This window comes from Rhinolophus sinicus, chromosome 17 (genome assembly GCF_057876585.1).
Source record: "Rhinolophus sinicus isolate RSI-liver-muscle chromosome 17, RSI-T2T, whole genome shotgun sequence".
NCBI classification, from domain to species: domain Eukaryota; kingdom Metazoa; phylum Chordata; class Mammalia; order Chiroptera; family Rhinolophidae; genus Rhinolophus; species Rhinolophus sinicus.
Genome location: NC_142517.1, coordinates 58,068,511 through 58,087,679, shown reverse-complemented (window position 1 = coordinate 58,087,679; position 19,169 = coordinate 58,068,511). Strand labels below are relative to the sequence as shown.

The following is a 19,169-nucleotide window of genomic DNA, read 5'->3' as shown; positions in this document are numbered from 1 at the left end:
ATTGATGACTGTTATGTCTTCTTGTTGTATAGTCCCCTTTACCATTATGAAATGTCCATCTTTGTCTCTTGTTACCGTTTTTATCCTGAAGTCTGTTTCATCTGATATCAGTATGGATACTGAATGGTTTCCTCTGGATACCATTTGCTTGGAGTGTCAATTTCCATCCACCCTTTCACTTTGAGTCTATGCTTGCCCTTGTAGCTGAGATGAGTCTTTGGAGACAGCATATGGTTGGGTTTAGTTTTTTGATACAATCTGCTACTCTGTGCCTTTTTATTGGTGAGTTCAGTCCATTTACATTTAGGGTGATTATTGATATGTGAGGATTTCTTATCATTCTATCTTTACTTTTCTGGTAAGACTGTGTCTCCATTGTTTCTTTGCCTTTTTGTTGTTGTTTATTATTTCTGTGTGGTGGTATTTTATGATGTTTCCCTTTGTTTCTTCTTTTATTACAGTATGTATTTCAGTTCTGGATTTTTTTTTTTTTTTGAGTGGTTACCCTTAAGTTTATGTAAAAGAAAGTTTGATATTTAGAGTATTCCATTTTCTTTAGCATGCCTACTTTCTCCATTCCTATATTCCGGTTCAGGCCTTTACTCTCCCCCTGTTTATGTTTTGGTTGCCACAGGTTGTCTCATTTGATGGTAGTCGAATAGCCTTCTTTAGTATTTCTTGTAGTGAAAGTCATGTATTAGAAAATCCCCTCAGCTTCTGTATGTCTGGAAAGGTCTATATTCCTCCTTCATCTCTAAAGGATATCTTTGCTGGGTATATTATTCTTGGCTCATAATGTCTCTTTCAATAGTTTGAATACTTGGTTCCACTCCCTCCTGGCTTGTAGAGTTTCTGCTGAGAAATCTGATGATAATCTAATGGGCTTTCCTTTGTAGGTTACTGTCTTCCATTCCCTGGCTGCCTTGAGGATTCTTTCTTTGTCATTGATTTTTGACAGCTTCAATACAATGTGCCTTGGAGAAGGCCTGTTGGGGTTGAGGTAATTAGGTGTTCTATTTGTTTCTTGGATTCGAGGATCCAGTTCTTTCCACAAGTTTGGGAAGTTCTCGCCTTTTTTTTTTTTTTTTGAGTATACTCTCTGTTCCCTTCTCCCTTTCTTCTCCTTCTGATATGCCCATTATTCTTATATTGCTCTTTCTGATGGAGTCAGAAAGTTCTTGTAGAGTCCTTTCATTTCTTTTAAGTCTCAAGTCTCTTCTTCCATCCGTGTTATTTCCAGGTTTCTATCTTCAATGTCACTGATTCTTTCCTCCATCTGGTCAACTCTACTACATAAACTGGCTATTTCATTCTTAATTTCTTCTATTGAGTTCTTAATCTCCAGAAATTCTATTTGGTTCTTTTTTAAAATTTCAATCTCTTTGGTAAAATGTTCATGTTGTTTTTTGATTGTGTTTCTGAGTTCATTAAATTGCCTTTCTGTGTTTTCTTGCATCTCGTTGAGTTTTTTCAGAACTGCTATCTTGAATTCTCTGTCATTTAAGTTACATATTTCCATATCTTTAAGTTCATTTTCTGGAGACTTTTCACTTTTTTTCTGAGCTGTCCTGTTGCCTTGGTTATTCATGGCAATTAATGATTTATTATTTCTCTTCCTAGACATCTACAGGAATAGGTTCTGCAACAGGTTGACAGGAAGAGGTCTTTCTTTTGTTTTCCAGTACGTGTTTGTAGAATGTTTTATTTTCTCTCCAACTGCAGGCTTTTTTTCTCTCTCGCACTGTACTGTTATGTTTCCTCTGCACTATTACAGCTTCTCACACAATGGGGGGATTCCCTGGAAGGCGGGCTTCTCCTCTCTTAAGGTTCGCCTGGGTTTTTCCTGCACCAGATTCAGAGGTCGTGTTTTTCAGCAGTTCTGTTTACTCCTGCAGGGATCCGCCCAGATAGGTGGGGACAGGGGCGAGGTAAGTTGTGAGAATTGGCCCAGAGCAATGGCAGCGACCACCACCACAGCCGGTCCTGCATCCACAGCTCCCTCCCCTTTGCCGGAACTAGTTGGGCTGTGAGTCTGTGTATGCGGATCACAGTTCTCAGAACAGCAAATATTCTGTTCTTTTGATCTGACACTGCTACTATTCCGCTTCTAACACTGTGCAGGTGGGGACGGGGCGAGCTCTGGGAGGGTAGGGAGGGGGCGGCTAGTCTCAGTGCCTAAGGCTTCCGTTCTCTGCGGCAGTAAGGGCTTAAACCATGGTTTTCAGCCTTCTTCCCTCAGTTTTTGCTCCGAGGTCTCTGCCATGAGTGTTGGATTCAGCCGTGTTATACAATGTCCCCTCAGCCCTGTGGGCCATAAACGGAGCCCTAGCAATCCGAGTTCTTCCCTCTCCCGCAGCTGCGGTAGTTCTGGGATGCAGTGAGCTGGGAGCACTGAGCTCCGTTGGCATCCTGCGCCCGCCCAGCTCCGTCTCCGCACTTCTCCCTTCCCTCCTCCCCTGATTGCGTGACTTGCCCACCTTTAGGTGAATTCAGTAGTGAGTCTCTGTCTTGCCTGTCTGCTGTGCAGGAAGGAAGTCCTTTGTGGAGTTACAGTTTTTCAATTTGTTGTAATTTCCAGGGGAGATTTACAGAGGCTCACCTCATGCTGGCATTTTGATGACATTCCACGTATACTAATTTTCTATAATCTCTTCCAGCTGACAGAAGCCAAGGAAATATTTCCTAACTCATTCTATGAAGCCAGCATTACGATATTAACAAAATCAGATGAAGAAATTACATGGAAAAAGAACTACAGGATAGCTCTCATGAACACAGATGGAAATATCTTCAACAAAATATTAGCAAATCAAATTCAACATGTATAAAACGAATCATACACCACATGCATCTGAGATTTATCCCAGGTATAAAAAGCTGGTTCAACATTTAAAAAATCAATTATATCGACATTAACACGCTAAAGTGGAAAAATTATATGATCATATCAACAGGTGCAGAAAGGCATGTAACAAAATCCAATATCAATTTATAATAAGAACTTCCAGTAAACTACCTTGTTTCCCTAGAAATAAGACCTAGCTGGACAATCAGCTCTAATGCGTCATTTGGAGCAAAAATTAATATAAGACCCGGTTTTATTTTACTATAAGACCGGGTCTTTATAATATGATATAATATGATATGATATGATATGATATGATATATGATGTGAAATATGATATAAGACTGAGTCGTATATTAATTTTTGCTCCAAAAGACGCATTAGAGCTGATTGTCTGGCTAGGTCTTATTTTCGGGAAAACAGGGTAAGAATAGAGTGGAGTGTTGTCAACTTGATAAATAAAAAAAAATCTACAAAAATCGTATAGCTAATATCATACTTAATGGTAAGAAGCTTGAAAGTTTACCATTAAGTTTAGTATCAAGTGAGGAATGTCCTAGCTAATTCTGTAACAGTAAAAGAAAAGTAAAAGTTATATAGATTTAGAAGAAATAAAACTGGTTTTGTTCATAGATGTCATGATCATCTATGTAGAAAATCTGAAAGAACTGACCAAAAAAACAAAACAGAGAAACAACTGCTGGAACTAGTAAGTAATCACAGCAAGGTTGCAAGATACAGGTTAATATATAAAAGTCAACTGCCTTCCTACACACCAGCAATGAACAAGTGGAACTGGAAATTAAAAACACAATATCATTTATATTAGCACCCCATAAAATGACACACTTAGGTATAAATCTAACAAAATATATGTAAGATCTATGTGAGAAAAGCTACAAAATTTTGATGAAAGCTATCAAAAAAGAACTAAATAAATGGTAGATATTCCATGTTCATGGATAGGAAGATTGAATATTGTCAAGATATAAGTTCTTCCCAACTTGATCTGTAGAGGATATGGAGCAAGAGGGGCTCTCAAACTTTGCTGGTGGGCATGCAAAATGGTACAGCTATTCTGGAAGACAGTTTGGCAGTTTCTTATAAAACTTCAATGTGAACCCAATCAAAATACCAGGAAGTTATTTTGTGGATATTGTCAAACTGATTCTAAAGTTTATATGGAGAAGCAAAGGACCCAGAAAAGCCAAGACAATATTGAGGGAGAAGAGCAAAGTGGGAGGACTCACACTAAATTCAAGAATTCCTATAAAGCTACAGCAATCAAGACAGTGTGGTAATGGTACTGGCAAAAGAACAGAAAAACATATCAATGGAATAAAGTAGAGAATCCAGAAATAGACCCATATAAATATAGCCATCTGCTCTTTGACAAAGAAGCAAAGGTAATATAATGGAGCAAAGATATTCTCTTTAAGAAATGGTGCTGGAATATCTGGACATCCACATGCACATGAATCTAGACAGAAACCTTATTTACAAAAATTAACTCAAAATGGATCACAGACCTCAAGATAAAATGCAAAACTATAAAAGTCCTAGAAGATAAAGACAGGAGAAAATCTAGATTACCTTGGGTTTGGTGATGACTTTATTATATATTACTATTATTTTGTAGAAGAAAGTTTTTGATCTTTTTCTAATACTTTAGTTTTCAATTAAAATTGACATACAATATTATATTTATTTCAGTAACAGTGATTAGACATTTATATAACTTAAGAAGTGATCACCTTTATAAATCAGGTACCCATCTGACACCATAGAGTTAATACAATATTATTAATATTCCCTATGCTATACTTTACTTCCCCATGAGTATTTCGTAACTACAATTTGTACTTATTAATCCCTTCACCTTTTTCACCCATTCCCGCAACCTCCCTCCTATCTGGCAACCATCAAAATGTTCTCTGTATCTATGAGTCTGTTTCTGTTGTTTATTATGTTCATTAGATTCCACATACAAGTGAAATCACATGGCAATTGTCTTTCTCTGTCTGACTTACTCCACTCAGCACAATACCCTCTAGGTCAATCCATATTATTGCGGATGGCAAGACTGCATTCATTTTTATGGCTGAGTAATATTCCATTGTGTGTGTGTGTGTGTGTATACACATACATATACATACATACATACATACATACATATATATACATATACACACATACACATATATATGTATACATATATATGTACCACCTCTCTGTCATCCATTCATCCATTCATGGACACCCAGACTGCCTCCATATCTTGGCTATTTGTAAATAATACTGCAACTAACATAGGGATACACAGTCCCTTCGAAATAGTGTTTTAGTTTTCTTTGGATAAATACCTGGAAGTGGGATTACTGGGTCCTTCTTTGTCTCTTGTAATAGCCTTTGTTTTAGAGTCTCTTTTGTCTGGTATAAGCATTGCTACCTCAGCCTTTTTTGTTGTTTGTTTGTTTCCATTTTCATGAAATATCTTTTTCCATCCTTTTACTTTCTGTCTGTATCTTTCCATCTGAAGTGAGTCTCTCGTATGCAACATGTATAAGGGTTTTGTTTTCTTATCCGTTCAGCCCTCCTATGTCTTTTGATTGGAGCATTTAATCAATTTACACTGAAAGTAATTGGTGATAAATATGTAGTTACTGCCATTTTATTATTCATATTTTTATCATCTTCTTCAAGAAGTCCGTTTAACATTTCTTGCAATACTGCTTTGGTGTTGATGAACTCTTTTAGATTTTTCTTGTCTGGGAAGCTCTTTATCTGTCCTTCAATTTTAAATGATAGCTTTGCTGGGTAGAATAATCTTGGTTTTATGTCCTTGCTTTTCATCACTTTGACTACTTCATGCCAATCCATTCTGGACTGCAAAGTTTCTGTTGAGAAATCAGCTGACAATCATATCAGAGCTCCTTCATTAGTAACTAGCTGCCTTTCTCTTGCTGCTTTTAAGAGTCTCTCTTTGTCTTTAACCTCTGGCATTTGAATGATGATGTGTCTTGGTGTGGGTTCATCTTGTTTAGGACTCTCTGCACTTCCTGGGCTTGTATGTCTATTTCCTTTGCTAGATTATGGAAGTTTTTGTCATTATTTCTTCAAACAGGTTTTAAATCCCTTGCTCTCTCTCTTCTTCTCATACCCTTATGAGGCAAATGTTGGTATGCCTGATGTTATTTCAGAGGTCCCTTAAACTATCCTTTTTTTTTTTTTTGGATTCTTTTTGTTGCTTTTGATTGGATGTTTTATGCTACCTTATCTCCCAAATTGCTGATTTGAACATCTGCCTCATCTAATCTACTGTTGATTTCCTCTAATGTATTCTTCATTTGTTATTGTATTCTTCATTTCTGACTGGTTCTTTTTGTGTTTTCCATCTCTGTTGTGTTTCCCATCGCTTTGTTGAAGTTTTCACTGAGATTATTGGGCATCCAGTGTTTTGAACTCTGCATTTGGTAGACTGCTTGCCTCCATTTTGTGTAGTTCTTTTTCTTAAGCTTTGTTCTGTTCTTTCGTTTGGGACATGTTTCTTTGTTTCCCCATTTCCGCTGCCTTCCTGTGTTTGTTTCTATCTATTATGTAGAGCTGCAATGTCTACCATTCTTAGTAGAGTGGCCTTATGTAGTAGGTGACCTGTGGGGCCCAAGGTGCTGTCTCCCTGGTCAGCTGAGCCATGTTCTGCAGGTGTGTCCCTTATGTGGGTGATGTATTGTAGTTAAGCCTTGGTGCTGTTTGAACATCAGTGGGAGGGACTGACCCTCATGCTGATTGGTTGTGAGGTCTGGTCGTGATTACAATGGAGGAGTTGCTGTGCAGGGGCTGACCCTATGGAGGATTAACTTTAGCAGGGTTCTGTTGCCTTCCCAGTCTGCCCTTTGAGTGTGTCAACCACAGAGGCAGCCGAATGGTGCTCCGGCGCAGTCTGAAGTTGGCCACCAGGCGTACCAACCCTGAAGCCTCCTTTGTAGGTTCCTATGCAGGCCAAGTTCGGCTTCCACCAACACCCTGCCTTAGGCCACCTGGCATGAGCCACAAAGCAATCTGCAGATGTCTTCCACCCACAGTGGGCTTGGAGGTGTCTGGGAGAGGCTAAACTGTGAACTGAAGCTGGCTGCTGTTAGTGCTGGGCTTGGGACTACTTAGCAAGAGGTAGGGGCAATCTGAGGCCAGATGCTACTTGTTCAGGATTTGTTAACCTTTGAGATATTTTAGGAAAATCTGCAGCACGAGCCAAGACAGGCTGTTTGTTGCAATGACTTTCTAGATACACCACCAAAGGCATGATCATGAAAGAAAGAATTGACAAGTGCTAGACTTCATTAAAATTAAATGTCTATGATCTGTGAAAGATTGAAAGATACTGTCTAAAGAATGAAGAGACAAGACACAGACTGGGAGAAAATATTTGCAAAAGATATCTGATAAAGGACTGTTAGCCCAAAATATACAACAAAAAACTTGATTTTAGAACATGCCAAAACATATAAAGTACAGCATACAGAATACAGTCAATATTGTAATAACTATGTATGGTGTCAGATGGGTACTAGATTTATTGGGCTGATCACTTTGTAAGGTATACAAATATCTAATCACTACGACATACACCTGAAACTAATATAATATTGCATGTCAACTATAATTGAAAAATAGAAAATAAAATATAAAAAAGGGCCAAAAATCTTTGACACCTCACTAAAGAAGATATACAGATGGCAAATGAGCATATGAAAAGACAGTCCACATCATATGTCATCAGGAAAATGCTAATTAAAAAAACAATGTGATAATGCTGTACATCTATTAGAATGACCAAACACAGAAAACTGGTAATACCAAATGCTAGTGAGGATATGGAGCAACAGGGACTCTCATACTTTGCTGGTGGGAATGTAAAATGGTATAGCTACTTTGGAAGACAGTTTGGCAGTTTTGAAAGTGCATATTCTAATCATATGATCCAGCAATTGCAGTCCACGGTATTTACCTAAATAAACTGAAAACTATGCCCACACAAAAATCTGCACATTAATGTTTATAGCAGTTTTAATCATTATTGCCAAAACTTGAATGCACCCAAGATTCCTTCATATTATTATATCATATTATATTACATTATATTATATATTATACCCGGTCTTACATTATATTAAAATAAGACCGGGTCTTACATTAATTTTTGCTCCAAAAGACGCATTAGAGCTGATGGTCCGGCTAGGTCTTATTTTTGGGAAAACACGGCTTGCAGTGTCCCATAGCAGTTGTTTCCTGTCCAGTTGATATATATTAAGATCCATTTTGCATTTGAGCCAATGGACTTTCTACTAATGGCTCTTAATTTTGAAAGTCCAAAGTCTTTCCTAGGTGATAATGCAAGAATATCTGTGATTTTCAAGGGAACTGGTATGCTGCCCTAAAGCAACAGACACTCACTTGAACCTCTACATTCACTAGCTTTTTAAAGTCCAGAGTTCACTGATTTTGACTCCAATTTCTTTACTGCATTATCAAGTCTGGCTGGAATAACAACAAAATAGCTGGATAAGAAATTCAGTCAACTGCCCAAACCAGAAAATGTACCTTTCTTTTCTCCTTGCCATATCCAGACTGTGCATTTATTCAATGGATCCTTTCTGGAGGACTCATTCTCACATTTAAGGCATAGTACTTCACACAGCAGCGATTGAAAATTAATGTTTCTAACAGAGAAATGACAGCCCCAAAGAAGTATCAAAAATGCAATGCTATTTCCTGTATCTAAAATCCTAGGTAAAAAGATTCCCCAGAGAACTACAAAACAAGGGAGTCTAATTTATTGTCCTTAGCTATCAAGGTTAATTCCCAAGCCCTCCAAAGTTTGGGAGAACAGTAGAAGAGCTTGAAGTAAAAGCGATAAGAGATCTGTGACAAAATCAGAAGTTTAACAAAGCCTTCCAGTTGAAGACAATGTAAATTAAAAGTGAGATGACATGTAATGCAAAAGCATAAGCATTTTAATGTCAACTATGTTCTCTGTCAGAGCCAATTAACTTTCTTTTTTAGTAATAAACCTACTTTTATTCCTGGGTACATATTTTGATTACAACCACAAGAGTGTGGCCCCATCTGAGATTTATGGTCATTAACTTAAATTACAATTTTGTGCTTCTGTCTAGGCACTTTCTGCTTTTTAGGAAGCAAGAAAGGGGAAAGACAGCAATGTGACCAGTGTTAGTTAGTAGTCTGCAAGTGAAGGAGGGGGCAAGAGAGAAGATATGTGCAAGGAAGTAAATATCATAACAAACTGGAAGCTAAGCTAAAAAGTAGACAAGTGGAAACACAAGGTGCAACAAAGTGATAATGTCAAATGATTGAAGGTCAACATAAGGATGAATTTTAGAATGGGGTAAATGAACTGAAGAACGCAGTCAGAAAATGGAATGATTTAACTCAAGATTTTAGAGGTGGTAAAGGTACTGATGATAAGATCTAAATTATTATCTTGGAAGCATATGCATATATCTGAGCTGGAGTGGAGGACAGGATAATTAGAAAGAAAGAGACTGGGGAACAAAGATGCCAGGTTGTTGAATGAATCACCAGTATGGATTTTTGCTGGATATCACTAAGAATGACAACATAAACAGTAGTAGCAAAAAGGACAATGGACGTGACACTAAAATCTTCAGTGGATAAAGCCAGATTGACAAGGAGGGCACATGACCAACAACATAAAGGAGAGGTAGTAAGTTGAATAGTCTGATGGTAAGGGGTTCAGGAGAGCTGAAAGGGAAAAATATCTATGTAAAAAGTTTTTAAACACAAATACTTAAAAAAAGCACATACAAATAAATTATTTATGAACTGCATATGTAGTATGAACATGGACTGGAAATATACAAGAAAATTCATAACTGTAGTTGCTTAAGAAGAGAGGGGAATGATAACAGAACATTATGATAAAGCTGAACTAGCAAGGTAAACTTCAACTTTTTTTTTTACAATGCTTTATTATTTCAATAACAGATGAAAGAAAAAAAGAAACCCTACCTATGCCTATAGGGAAAACAACAAACCATTATTTCACTACTATTCTTTAAAACTAGCTCTTCCATAAAAAGGGTAACTCAATAAAAAACGTTTTTTCAGTTCAACATATTTGTAAGAAGCAGCCTGGCTATTTGTATATTCGGCCATTTTAAACAGGATACCAATTATTAATTTGTGGAACAACTGTCACAAATGTGCACATAGTTTTCTCTTTTTTTCTGTCCCTCACCCTCCTCCATTTTGGCAACCATCCGCCCATTCTCTGGGTCTGTTTCTGTTTTATTTTATTCATTTTGTTTTGTTTTGTTTGTTTGCTTGTTCTTTTAGATTCTATATACAAGTGAACTCATATGGCATTTGTCTTTCTCTGCCTGACTTATTTCAGTTTACATAATACCTTCTGGGTTCATCCACGTTGTCATAAATGGAAAGATTTCATTCTTTATTATTGCTGAGTAATGCATATAGTTGTCTTGAACAGACAAGGCAGCATAATAAATAATTAAGATTGATATTTAAATTGGTGAATAAAATAGCTTATTATTGAATTCACATCTCTAATCACAAATGAAAATACATAAAGCCCTTATATAAAGTGTGTGTGCAAGATCAACTGAATGGAAGAATTTTAAACAAGTAGCAAAGTTCTTTTCTGACACAAATATAAGACATCATCCCTGTACATTAGAGACTGAATACTATTAGTGAAATAATTTAGTTATACTTGATTAATTAATGACTCAGTGAGCAGATAAAAAGATATATAACTGTAGGACAGTATATACATTTCAAAATATAATTTGTACTTATATTAGTGATGGTAATGGACTTTGGTAAGTCTAAAAATGAACACACTGCCTCTTGCAAAATCAAAATACCTCTAAAATTCTACAATTTAAAAAGGAAAACTTGGGAAAGCTGATTACAAAGAGTACATTTAAGAATTTTTTTACACATGGGTGCTTCTATTAGGTTGGTGCAAAAGTAATTGCAGTTTTTGCAATTATGTTTAAACTTTTAAACCACAATTACCTTTGCACCAACCTAATAATATCAACTCAATGCACCAAACAAAACTTCCATTTTTCAACCAACACAAACACATTAAAAATATATTTAAATGTCATCTCAGCTTGTACATTAAAAAAATTGGATATCAAACAGAAAATAAAATTACGTAAGTACTTTCTAACAATTCAATTTTAGGCAACAAATGTACTGCACACAAATATAGTTAGGCAATACACTAGGACCTTGTGCGCACATAGTTGAGAGTAAAGAAAAGCCCAAATTTTATAAACACTGTATTTTAAATTAATGTTTCTCAAAGTGCATCCCTGAACCAGCAGCACCAGAAGCATCATAATTATTTTGCTTGTTCAAGTAAATTTCTATACACCATCCCAAAACAAGAATTTGCATTATTTGCAAATACCTTTGGTAACTATTATTTACATAAAAGTTTGAGAATCAATGCTTTACATGTTAAAAAATAATTGCTGCTGTAAAATAGCAGAAGTGAAAAAGCTCCCCCACCCCCATTATGAAATTGATTTTTAAAAATTATTACGTTAAAATGTTTAATAATTCCTTTAAAAATATTTGTATATAATATAGATTAAAGCAAACAGACTTACAGGTGGTGATATCAGGTGGTGCGTAGCCATCATTCATATACATACTTGTGGGTTTCGCCACTTTCAAGTAAACAAAATCAGATGTGTTCTTTAAGGCCGTTACTGCTTCTTCATGAGTAACTTCTTCTAAACACACACTATTCACCTAAAAGAAAATCCCCAAAACATTTAAGACATTTTACATACTTTCTGCTTTTTGGTTATAAACAACTATACCTAAAAACAGGCATAACGCAGGACTGATTTAAGGGATATAAAGGTATGTGAAAAGAAAACACCCATTTTTATTGTTTATGATATTAGGAAGTTATGATAAATGAAACTCTATGTATTTTAATAAAATAACCAATCTTGATTCTAGCCTCGATTCCTCCCAATTCCCCTAGCCTTCCACTCTTAGGCATTTAGGAATGAGTGCGTATATTTTAGACTTTTCTTTTTCTTAAAGAAAATGAGACCATGTTAAAGTTATTGTTCTGCAACTGGATTTTTAATCTTAGAGATAATTCGATGTAGGGACATATGGAATTACCTCATTTAAAAAACTGTTTCCTAGTACCCCATTGTATAGTTGTACCATAATTTATTAAGCCATTCCAATCTTAATAGATATTTAAACTGTTTTTCTAAGTAAATGGCTTTGGTAAGTTTATACCCACTACCACAGAATGTGACAGTGCTCATCTCAGACATTTGCAAACACTGAATATTACTGATTTATCAAAAAAGTCTGCAAAATGATCCATGTTTTAATTTGTACATCTAGTATATTTAAATTTGTATTTTCATTGTGAATAGTCAAGTTGAGAGTTTTTCAATTATTTGTTGGCCTCTCATTTATATTCTATATAAAACAGAATTGATTTTTAGGTAGTGATAGTATATTTTGCAAGATTGCTGAACTTGTTTATTAGTTTTACTAGTAGGTTCCTAGGATTTTTAACATACAATATGATATATTATTCTGCAAATATAGTTTTACTTCTTCCTTCCCAATCTGAATGTCCTTTTCTTATTGTCCTGGCTATTAGCACAACGTTGAACAAAAATGGTAGTTTGTGTCTTTCTAGGAAATTTGTCCATTTCATCTAAGTTATCTAATGTGTTGTCATACAGTTGTTCATAAATGAAAGTATTCTCTTATAGCCTCTTTCACTCCTACTTTTAGAAATTTGAGTCTTCTTTTTTACTAGCTAAAGGTTTGTCAATTTTGTTGACCTTTTAAAGAACCAAGTTTTGGGTTTGTTGATCTTATCTATGATTTTCCTATTCCCTCTTTCATTAATTTCTGCTCAAATCTTTATTATTTTCTTCCCTCCTACTAGCTTTAGGTTTAGATTGGTCTTCTTTTTGGTAAAATTTTTTTTCGGCAAAGAAACAAAACACTATAAATGTGTCTAGGATTTTAAATTACAACTTATTACATAAATACAGAGGGTGCCAAAAAATGTATACACATTTTAAGAAAGGAAAAAAATATTAAAATTGTAATAACATATACCAGTAACAAAAGATGAATACAAGTCATGTGTATACATTTTTTTGGTACCCCGGTAATCATTTTTGTATATTTTTCATTGCCTTAATTTGTATCTTTATAATCAATAGTAGGAGGGATTTTAACGTTTTCACAAAAGTTTCTAAAGGTCACAGAAGAACTGCAACTTTCCCTATTGATTATTGCTTTGCAGGGTTTCACATGCATGGTCATTTTCATGGTCCCAAACTACCGTGTATAATGAGGACTGCCTGTATTTTGAAATATATATAGCTGTGGTGTACTGCTCCTTTGGTGGCTTGCAATGAGCCATGCATCCTGTCATTCACACCCTTGTAAAATCCCTTGCTATACTGAGTCTTGGTTGGCCATATAACTAACTTTAGCCAATGACACATTTGTAAATGTGATGCAAAGAGAGGATTGATAAATGCCATACACTGGAGCTTGTCTTCTTGCAAAGCTCACTCTTGGTATGCCCCTCTTGGAACCTGGCCACCATCCTGTGAGAAACCCAACACAGCCACGCAAAGGATTAAACACCTGGCTAAAGCCCCAGTTGATCTACCAGCTGACAGCCAACAACAAGTTGTCCGCCATGTGTGAACCAACTTGGAAATAGATCCCCGTCCAAGTTGAGCCACCCTAGCTGAAATTAAGTGGAGTAGAGACGCATTGCCCTGGCTAAAACCTACCCAAATTGAAAAAGTGTAAGCAAATAAATGATTGCTGTTGTTTCAGCCACTAGTTTTTGTGGTTTTTTTTTAAGGCAGCATTAGATAACTGATAAAAGAACTAACAAGATTTGCTAAGGAATTCAATGTGGAGTGTGATAGAAAGAGGACTATCCTAAAGTTTTAAACCTGGGCAAATAGAGTATAAAGTTCCCATTTAATGAGATGTGAAGACTGTGCAACGAGCAGGATTTGGAGGCAAGGTGGGGAGGGACTCAGAAGTTCATTATTAGATAAATTAAATTTGAGATGACTTTTGAGACATACAAAAAAGAGACCAGATAAAATCTCTTAGGACTTTTCAAATGTTTTGATAAGAACCAATGTCAAAAATTTTTATATTTCAGCCAAGCGCAAAACGTGTGTGTGTGTGTGTAAAAATGAATAACTAAAGTTCAGAAAACAATACTTATCACATGCAAATGCAACCCAGTAAGTTATCTGATCACGCATTAAAGAGAGAAGAGAAAATATACAAGGACTGAGTCCTGGATCACTTCAGTGTTGAAGAGGTTAGGGAGAGCATGCACCAAAAAGGAGAATGGAAAATGACTAGTAAGAGAAATACCAACATAGAAGATGAGTGTTTGGCAAAATGGAAAAAGTGTTTGCAGGAAGAAGGTGTGTCAAATGCTTGGTATGTCAATTAAGATGAGAACTAAGAATTGAATAATTTCAGTGGAATTATGATAACAAAAGCCTCACTAACTGGTAAATTAGCATAAATTGCGGGTTCCCTACCACTAAAATTGATTCTGGGGAAACATAGTCTCCAAGAAATTAAAAAAATAAAAGTGAGAAACCCAGTGGAGAAAGAAGTTTGTTTTGAACTGGTGTGTGTGTGTGTGTGTGTGTGTGTGTGTGTGTGTGTGTGCGCACGCGCACACACACAAGTGATAATGAGGGGGTGTTGGTTGTAGGTTGGGGAAAAGAATGGCAAGTCACAGCTGTGAGTTACAGAAAAGTATTTCAAGGTCAGCTCCTTTCTCTTTCCCCATCATTAACTCAAAAATAATCAGTCTATCTCCTTGCTGCAACAATAAGCAGTGCTGGACAGTATACAGAACAAAGGAATTGTTTATATGGAATTATAAGTTTTTACAAGTAGTTTGGAAAACAGTTATATTTTCGTTGTAATGTTACTGATACCACATGAGCCATTAAATTCTTAGATAAATATCTAATTGAAACTCTTGTATCCTGTAGATGTTCACAAGAACACACTGCAGGTCTTTCTAGCAGACTTATTTATAATTACACCTCACACCCCAAAAGAAAAAGATTAAAAAAAAAAGTAAGAACCCAACTCACCACTATACCAGACCTAATTTTGTGCCTTTTCAGAATCACTTGAACTTACATGCCCACTGGGCCTTGGCTAGTTGCTTCCTGGCTACTGTTCCTTTCTCTCACCTTGTCTCCTACCATTACCAGCTCTTTTAATCTTTTCTGGAGTAAAGGCTGGGCTTGGGCACGGCTGATGTGTTCCTCATAGTGAAAACTGCAACACATCAGAAGCCCATGTCTGACCTGTCTAGACTACCAAGGCTCTAGCTCTTCCCACCACTTCTGGGTTCAGGAAAAGTGCTGTGCAATGGAGTGAGGGAGCTGGCTTCCCTAGAATTTGCCTTGAGGAGCTGGGTAACACAATAGACTCTAACTAACAAGAGACAAGGGACTAAGACAAGGGACTAAAATGGTCAGCAGATAAATCCTGTCTTTTACCTGGATGGCTGGATCTAAGGTTTAATGGTTCCACATTACCTGCCTGGAACACTGTCCTACATGACAAGCAATTAGCCACATTTTCTTACAACATTATAGCCAGCTCAGAAACATAATACCTGGTATTGGCTTTCCCTCATTCTCTGCCTCACTTTACATTATCATTTACTCTAGCTTCGCTGAGATTCTAGCTCCCCTTTCTACCTACTTAGCACAGTAGGTTTCCTTCACGTTTTATTTTTCTAGGGAACATGGGCTAAGACAGTTACTGATGAAGACTGGATAAACTGTGGTGTAGTCCCAGAATTGAATATTATTATGTAGAGGTGAAATGAATAAACTTCAGTTCTAGGCAGCAATATGGGTAAGTTGCAGTAACAGAATATTTAGTGAAAAGAGTATTAAAATACTACATATAGCAAAAAAAACCTTTTTAAAAATTTCAAAACAATACTAAACAAAAATTTCAGACATATATATCTGATTAAACAATTTTTGAAAAGCAAAGGAATGAGAAACACAAATTGTTGATCTTCTAGTTCTTGGACTGGGTAATGACATTAATAGTTTTCATTATACTACAAATAAAATAATTTAAGTGTAAAAATAAAAATGAAAAAGGTTACAAAAGATGACATTGTGTCATGAACCTAAGGATTATAATTAAATAATTTTGTGCATTCAAACCCTTAACCAGTCAACAACAGAAAAAAAAAAAAAAATAAGGAAAAATGAAAATAATGAAAGTAAAAGGGAGGGGAGTGCTAGAAGAAATGAAATGGAAAATAAAGATAATACCAAGAACCATTTTTCAGGTTTCAACTAAAGCAAGGCAAGTATTCACTCATTTACATATTTTTGGCACTTAGAAATTCCAGTGTCTGTCAGGAAAGAAAAAAAAAAAAAGACCATCAAAATGATTTTTAAAGGAGCTCCAAGATGGTGAAGTAGATAAATACTGTGCCTGCTTCCTTCCATGAAAACACTAAAATAACAACTAAATTATAGAACAATCAACCTGGAGAATATCTGAAGTCTAGCTGAACAGAAGTTTTATAACTAAGGATATAAAGAAGACTGGTAGGAGGGGCGGAGAGGCAAAATGAGCTGGCCCCAAACCTCCGTGTAGTGGTTGAGAATCAGAAGGGATACCTCAATTATGGAGTTTTCCTTGGGAGGAGTGAGGGACCCCAACCACTACACCAGGCTCCCCAGCCGGGAGTAGTGGTGCTGGAAAGAAGAGCCTCCACAACATCTGGCTGCAAAAAACAATGGGGTTTCTAAACACCTGGGTGGGATGGAAGGCTGTGGGAAACCCAGACGTCCTCTTAATTAAAGGGCTCGTGCATAGACTCACTCACTTGCAGTCACTAAGCCTGGGCTGTGATGGAGAGATGATGGTTCAGGGGGCATCAGAGGCATATGGGAAGTGGAGGGGTAGGGAGCTGAATGAGGTGTGGCTTCTGGGCGAGGGCTAGAGGACAGATGCCATTTTTCCTGTATAAGGTCTTCCTTCTGTGCAGCTGGCAGTTGGGCACCATCTTTCCTGTGTTGAGCCCTCCCCCACATGGCCAAATCTGAATCTGAATCCGTCCGAGCTCCACTGGAACCCTTACTGAACCCAACTCCGCCAACGCCAAAGGCACTTTCTTGGCAAGCAGCCAGCCCCACCTGTACTGCACTCTTTCTTGGAAAATTACTGGAGTCCGTAGTCCCCAGGTGAGTGGCAACTGGCCTCGGTGTTATTTGTATTCTGAAACTTTTATTGAGTAGCTCCACTCTCAGCACTGGCACTGAACCAGAATCTACATTAATCTGGTGAATGCAACTCTTCCCACTCTAGTGACTCCTTGAGACCCTGCCTCACCCAACTTGTGTACCACAAAAGGCTTTATCAATGGCTGATCCTTAAGGGACCTCGCAGGTGGGAGCACGCCTCAGGATGTCCTGGCTTTTTGTGGAGCTATCCGAGGCCCAGTACTGGTGGCAGCTGTCCTTGGTTCACAGCATGGCCTCTCCCATGTGCCTCCAGGTTTAGAACAGGCAGCAAACAACCACAGATCACTTTATAGCTCCTACCAGGTAGCCCCCGGACAGTCACAGGCAGTGGGTGACCTGGGCCTGCACCAGAGCCGCTCTCAAGGGGCTCCAGAACCAACATACTTGGAAGTTGGCTGTAGACCACAGCAGAGCACCACCCAATTAACCCCACAAGTGACACACACAAAGGGCGGTGTCAACAGGCACCAGAGCGAACTGCGGAAAATCCCACTCAGTGAGGTAAGCCGCCCACACAGTAGCGTAAGCTATGAATGAGGCCAAACCCCACTGCCAATCAGCCTGAAGACCAATCCCACTCACTGACATGACAATAGCAATCAAGACTCAACTATAACGGGAGGGCAAACACAACCCACACAAAGAACACTCCTGGAGCACCCGAAGCAGGTAACCTGGGAACCTACCACAGGACACCTACTACATAAGGCCACCTGGCCAAGACTGGGAGACATAGCAGATCTACCTAATACATAGAAACAAACACAGAGTTGCAGCCAAAATGAGGAAACAAAGAAATATGTCCCAAATGAAAGAACAGGAGAAAACTCCAGAAAAGAACTAAACAAAATGGAGGCAAGCAACCTATCAGAGACAGAGTTCAAAACAATGGTTATAGGGATGTTCAAAGAGCTTAGAACTTTAACAAGGAGATAGCAAGCATAAGAAAGGGCATATAAACCATAAAAAAGAACCAATCAGAAGTAAAGAATACAATAACTAAAATGAAGAATGCACTAGAAGGAATCACCAGCAGACTCGATGAAGCAGAGGATCGAATCAAAGATTTAGAAGAAAACACTAAAGAAAACACCTAACTGGGACAGCAAAAATAAAAAATAAAAAAAATGAGAATAGTTTAAGGGGCCTTTGAAACAACATCTACCATACCAACATCTGCATCATGGGGTACTAGAAGAAGAGAGAGCAAGGAATTTAAAACTTATTTAAATGAATAATGATGAAAACTTCCCTAACCTAGCAAAGGAAATAGACATACAAGCCCAGAAAGTGCTGAGTGTCCCAAACAAGATGAACCCAAACAGGCCTATCCCAAGACACGTCATCATTCAAATGCGAAAGGTTAAAGACAAAGACAGAATCCTAAAAGCAGCAAGAGGAAGGCAACTAGTAACTTATAAGAGAGCTCCTGTAACATTTTCAGCTGATTTCTCAATAGAAACTTTGGAGGCCGGAAGGGATACACATGAAATATTCAACATGATGAAAAGCAAGGACCTACAAACAAGGGTATTCTACCAAGCAAGGCTATCATTTTAAATAGAAAAATAGATAAAGGGCTTCACAGACAAGAAAAAGCTAAAGGAGTTCATCACCACCAAACCAGTATTACAAAGATTGTTAGGGGGACTTCTTTAAGATGAAAAAAAAAACAAAAAGATCAAAATTATGAATAAAATGGCAATAGCTAACATATCTATCAACAATTACTTTCAGTATAAATAGATTAAATGTTCCAATCAAAAGACATAGGGCTGAATGGGTAAGAAAACAAAACCCTTACACATGCTGCCTACAAGAAACTCACTTCAGATGGAAAGACACACACAGATGAAAAGTAGAGGGATGGAAAAGTTATTTCATGAAAATTGGGGGTGGGGGTG

The 19,169-nt window shown here is 37.2% G+C and overlaps 1 protein-coding gene across 23 annotated transcripts in view; it reads right to left on the bottom strand.

The window, feature by feature from the left end:
- Nucleotides 1-19,169, bottom strand: part of DLG1 (discs large MAGUK scaffold protein 1) — a 241,839-nt gene that overhangs the window by 82,875 nt on the left and 139,795 nt on the right. For all 23 annotated transcript variants that reach the window (XM_019723532.3, XM_074329838.2, XM_019723561.3 and 20 more), the window contains one exon: nt 11,530-11,674. In XM_019723532.3, coding sequence (XP_019579091.3) covers nt 11,530-11,674 — 145 coding nt within the window. The remainder of the gene's footprint in view (nt 1-11,529; nt 11,675-19,169) is intronic.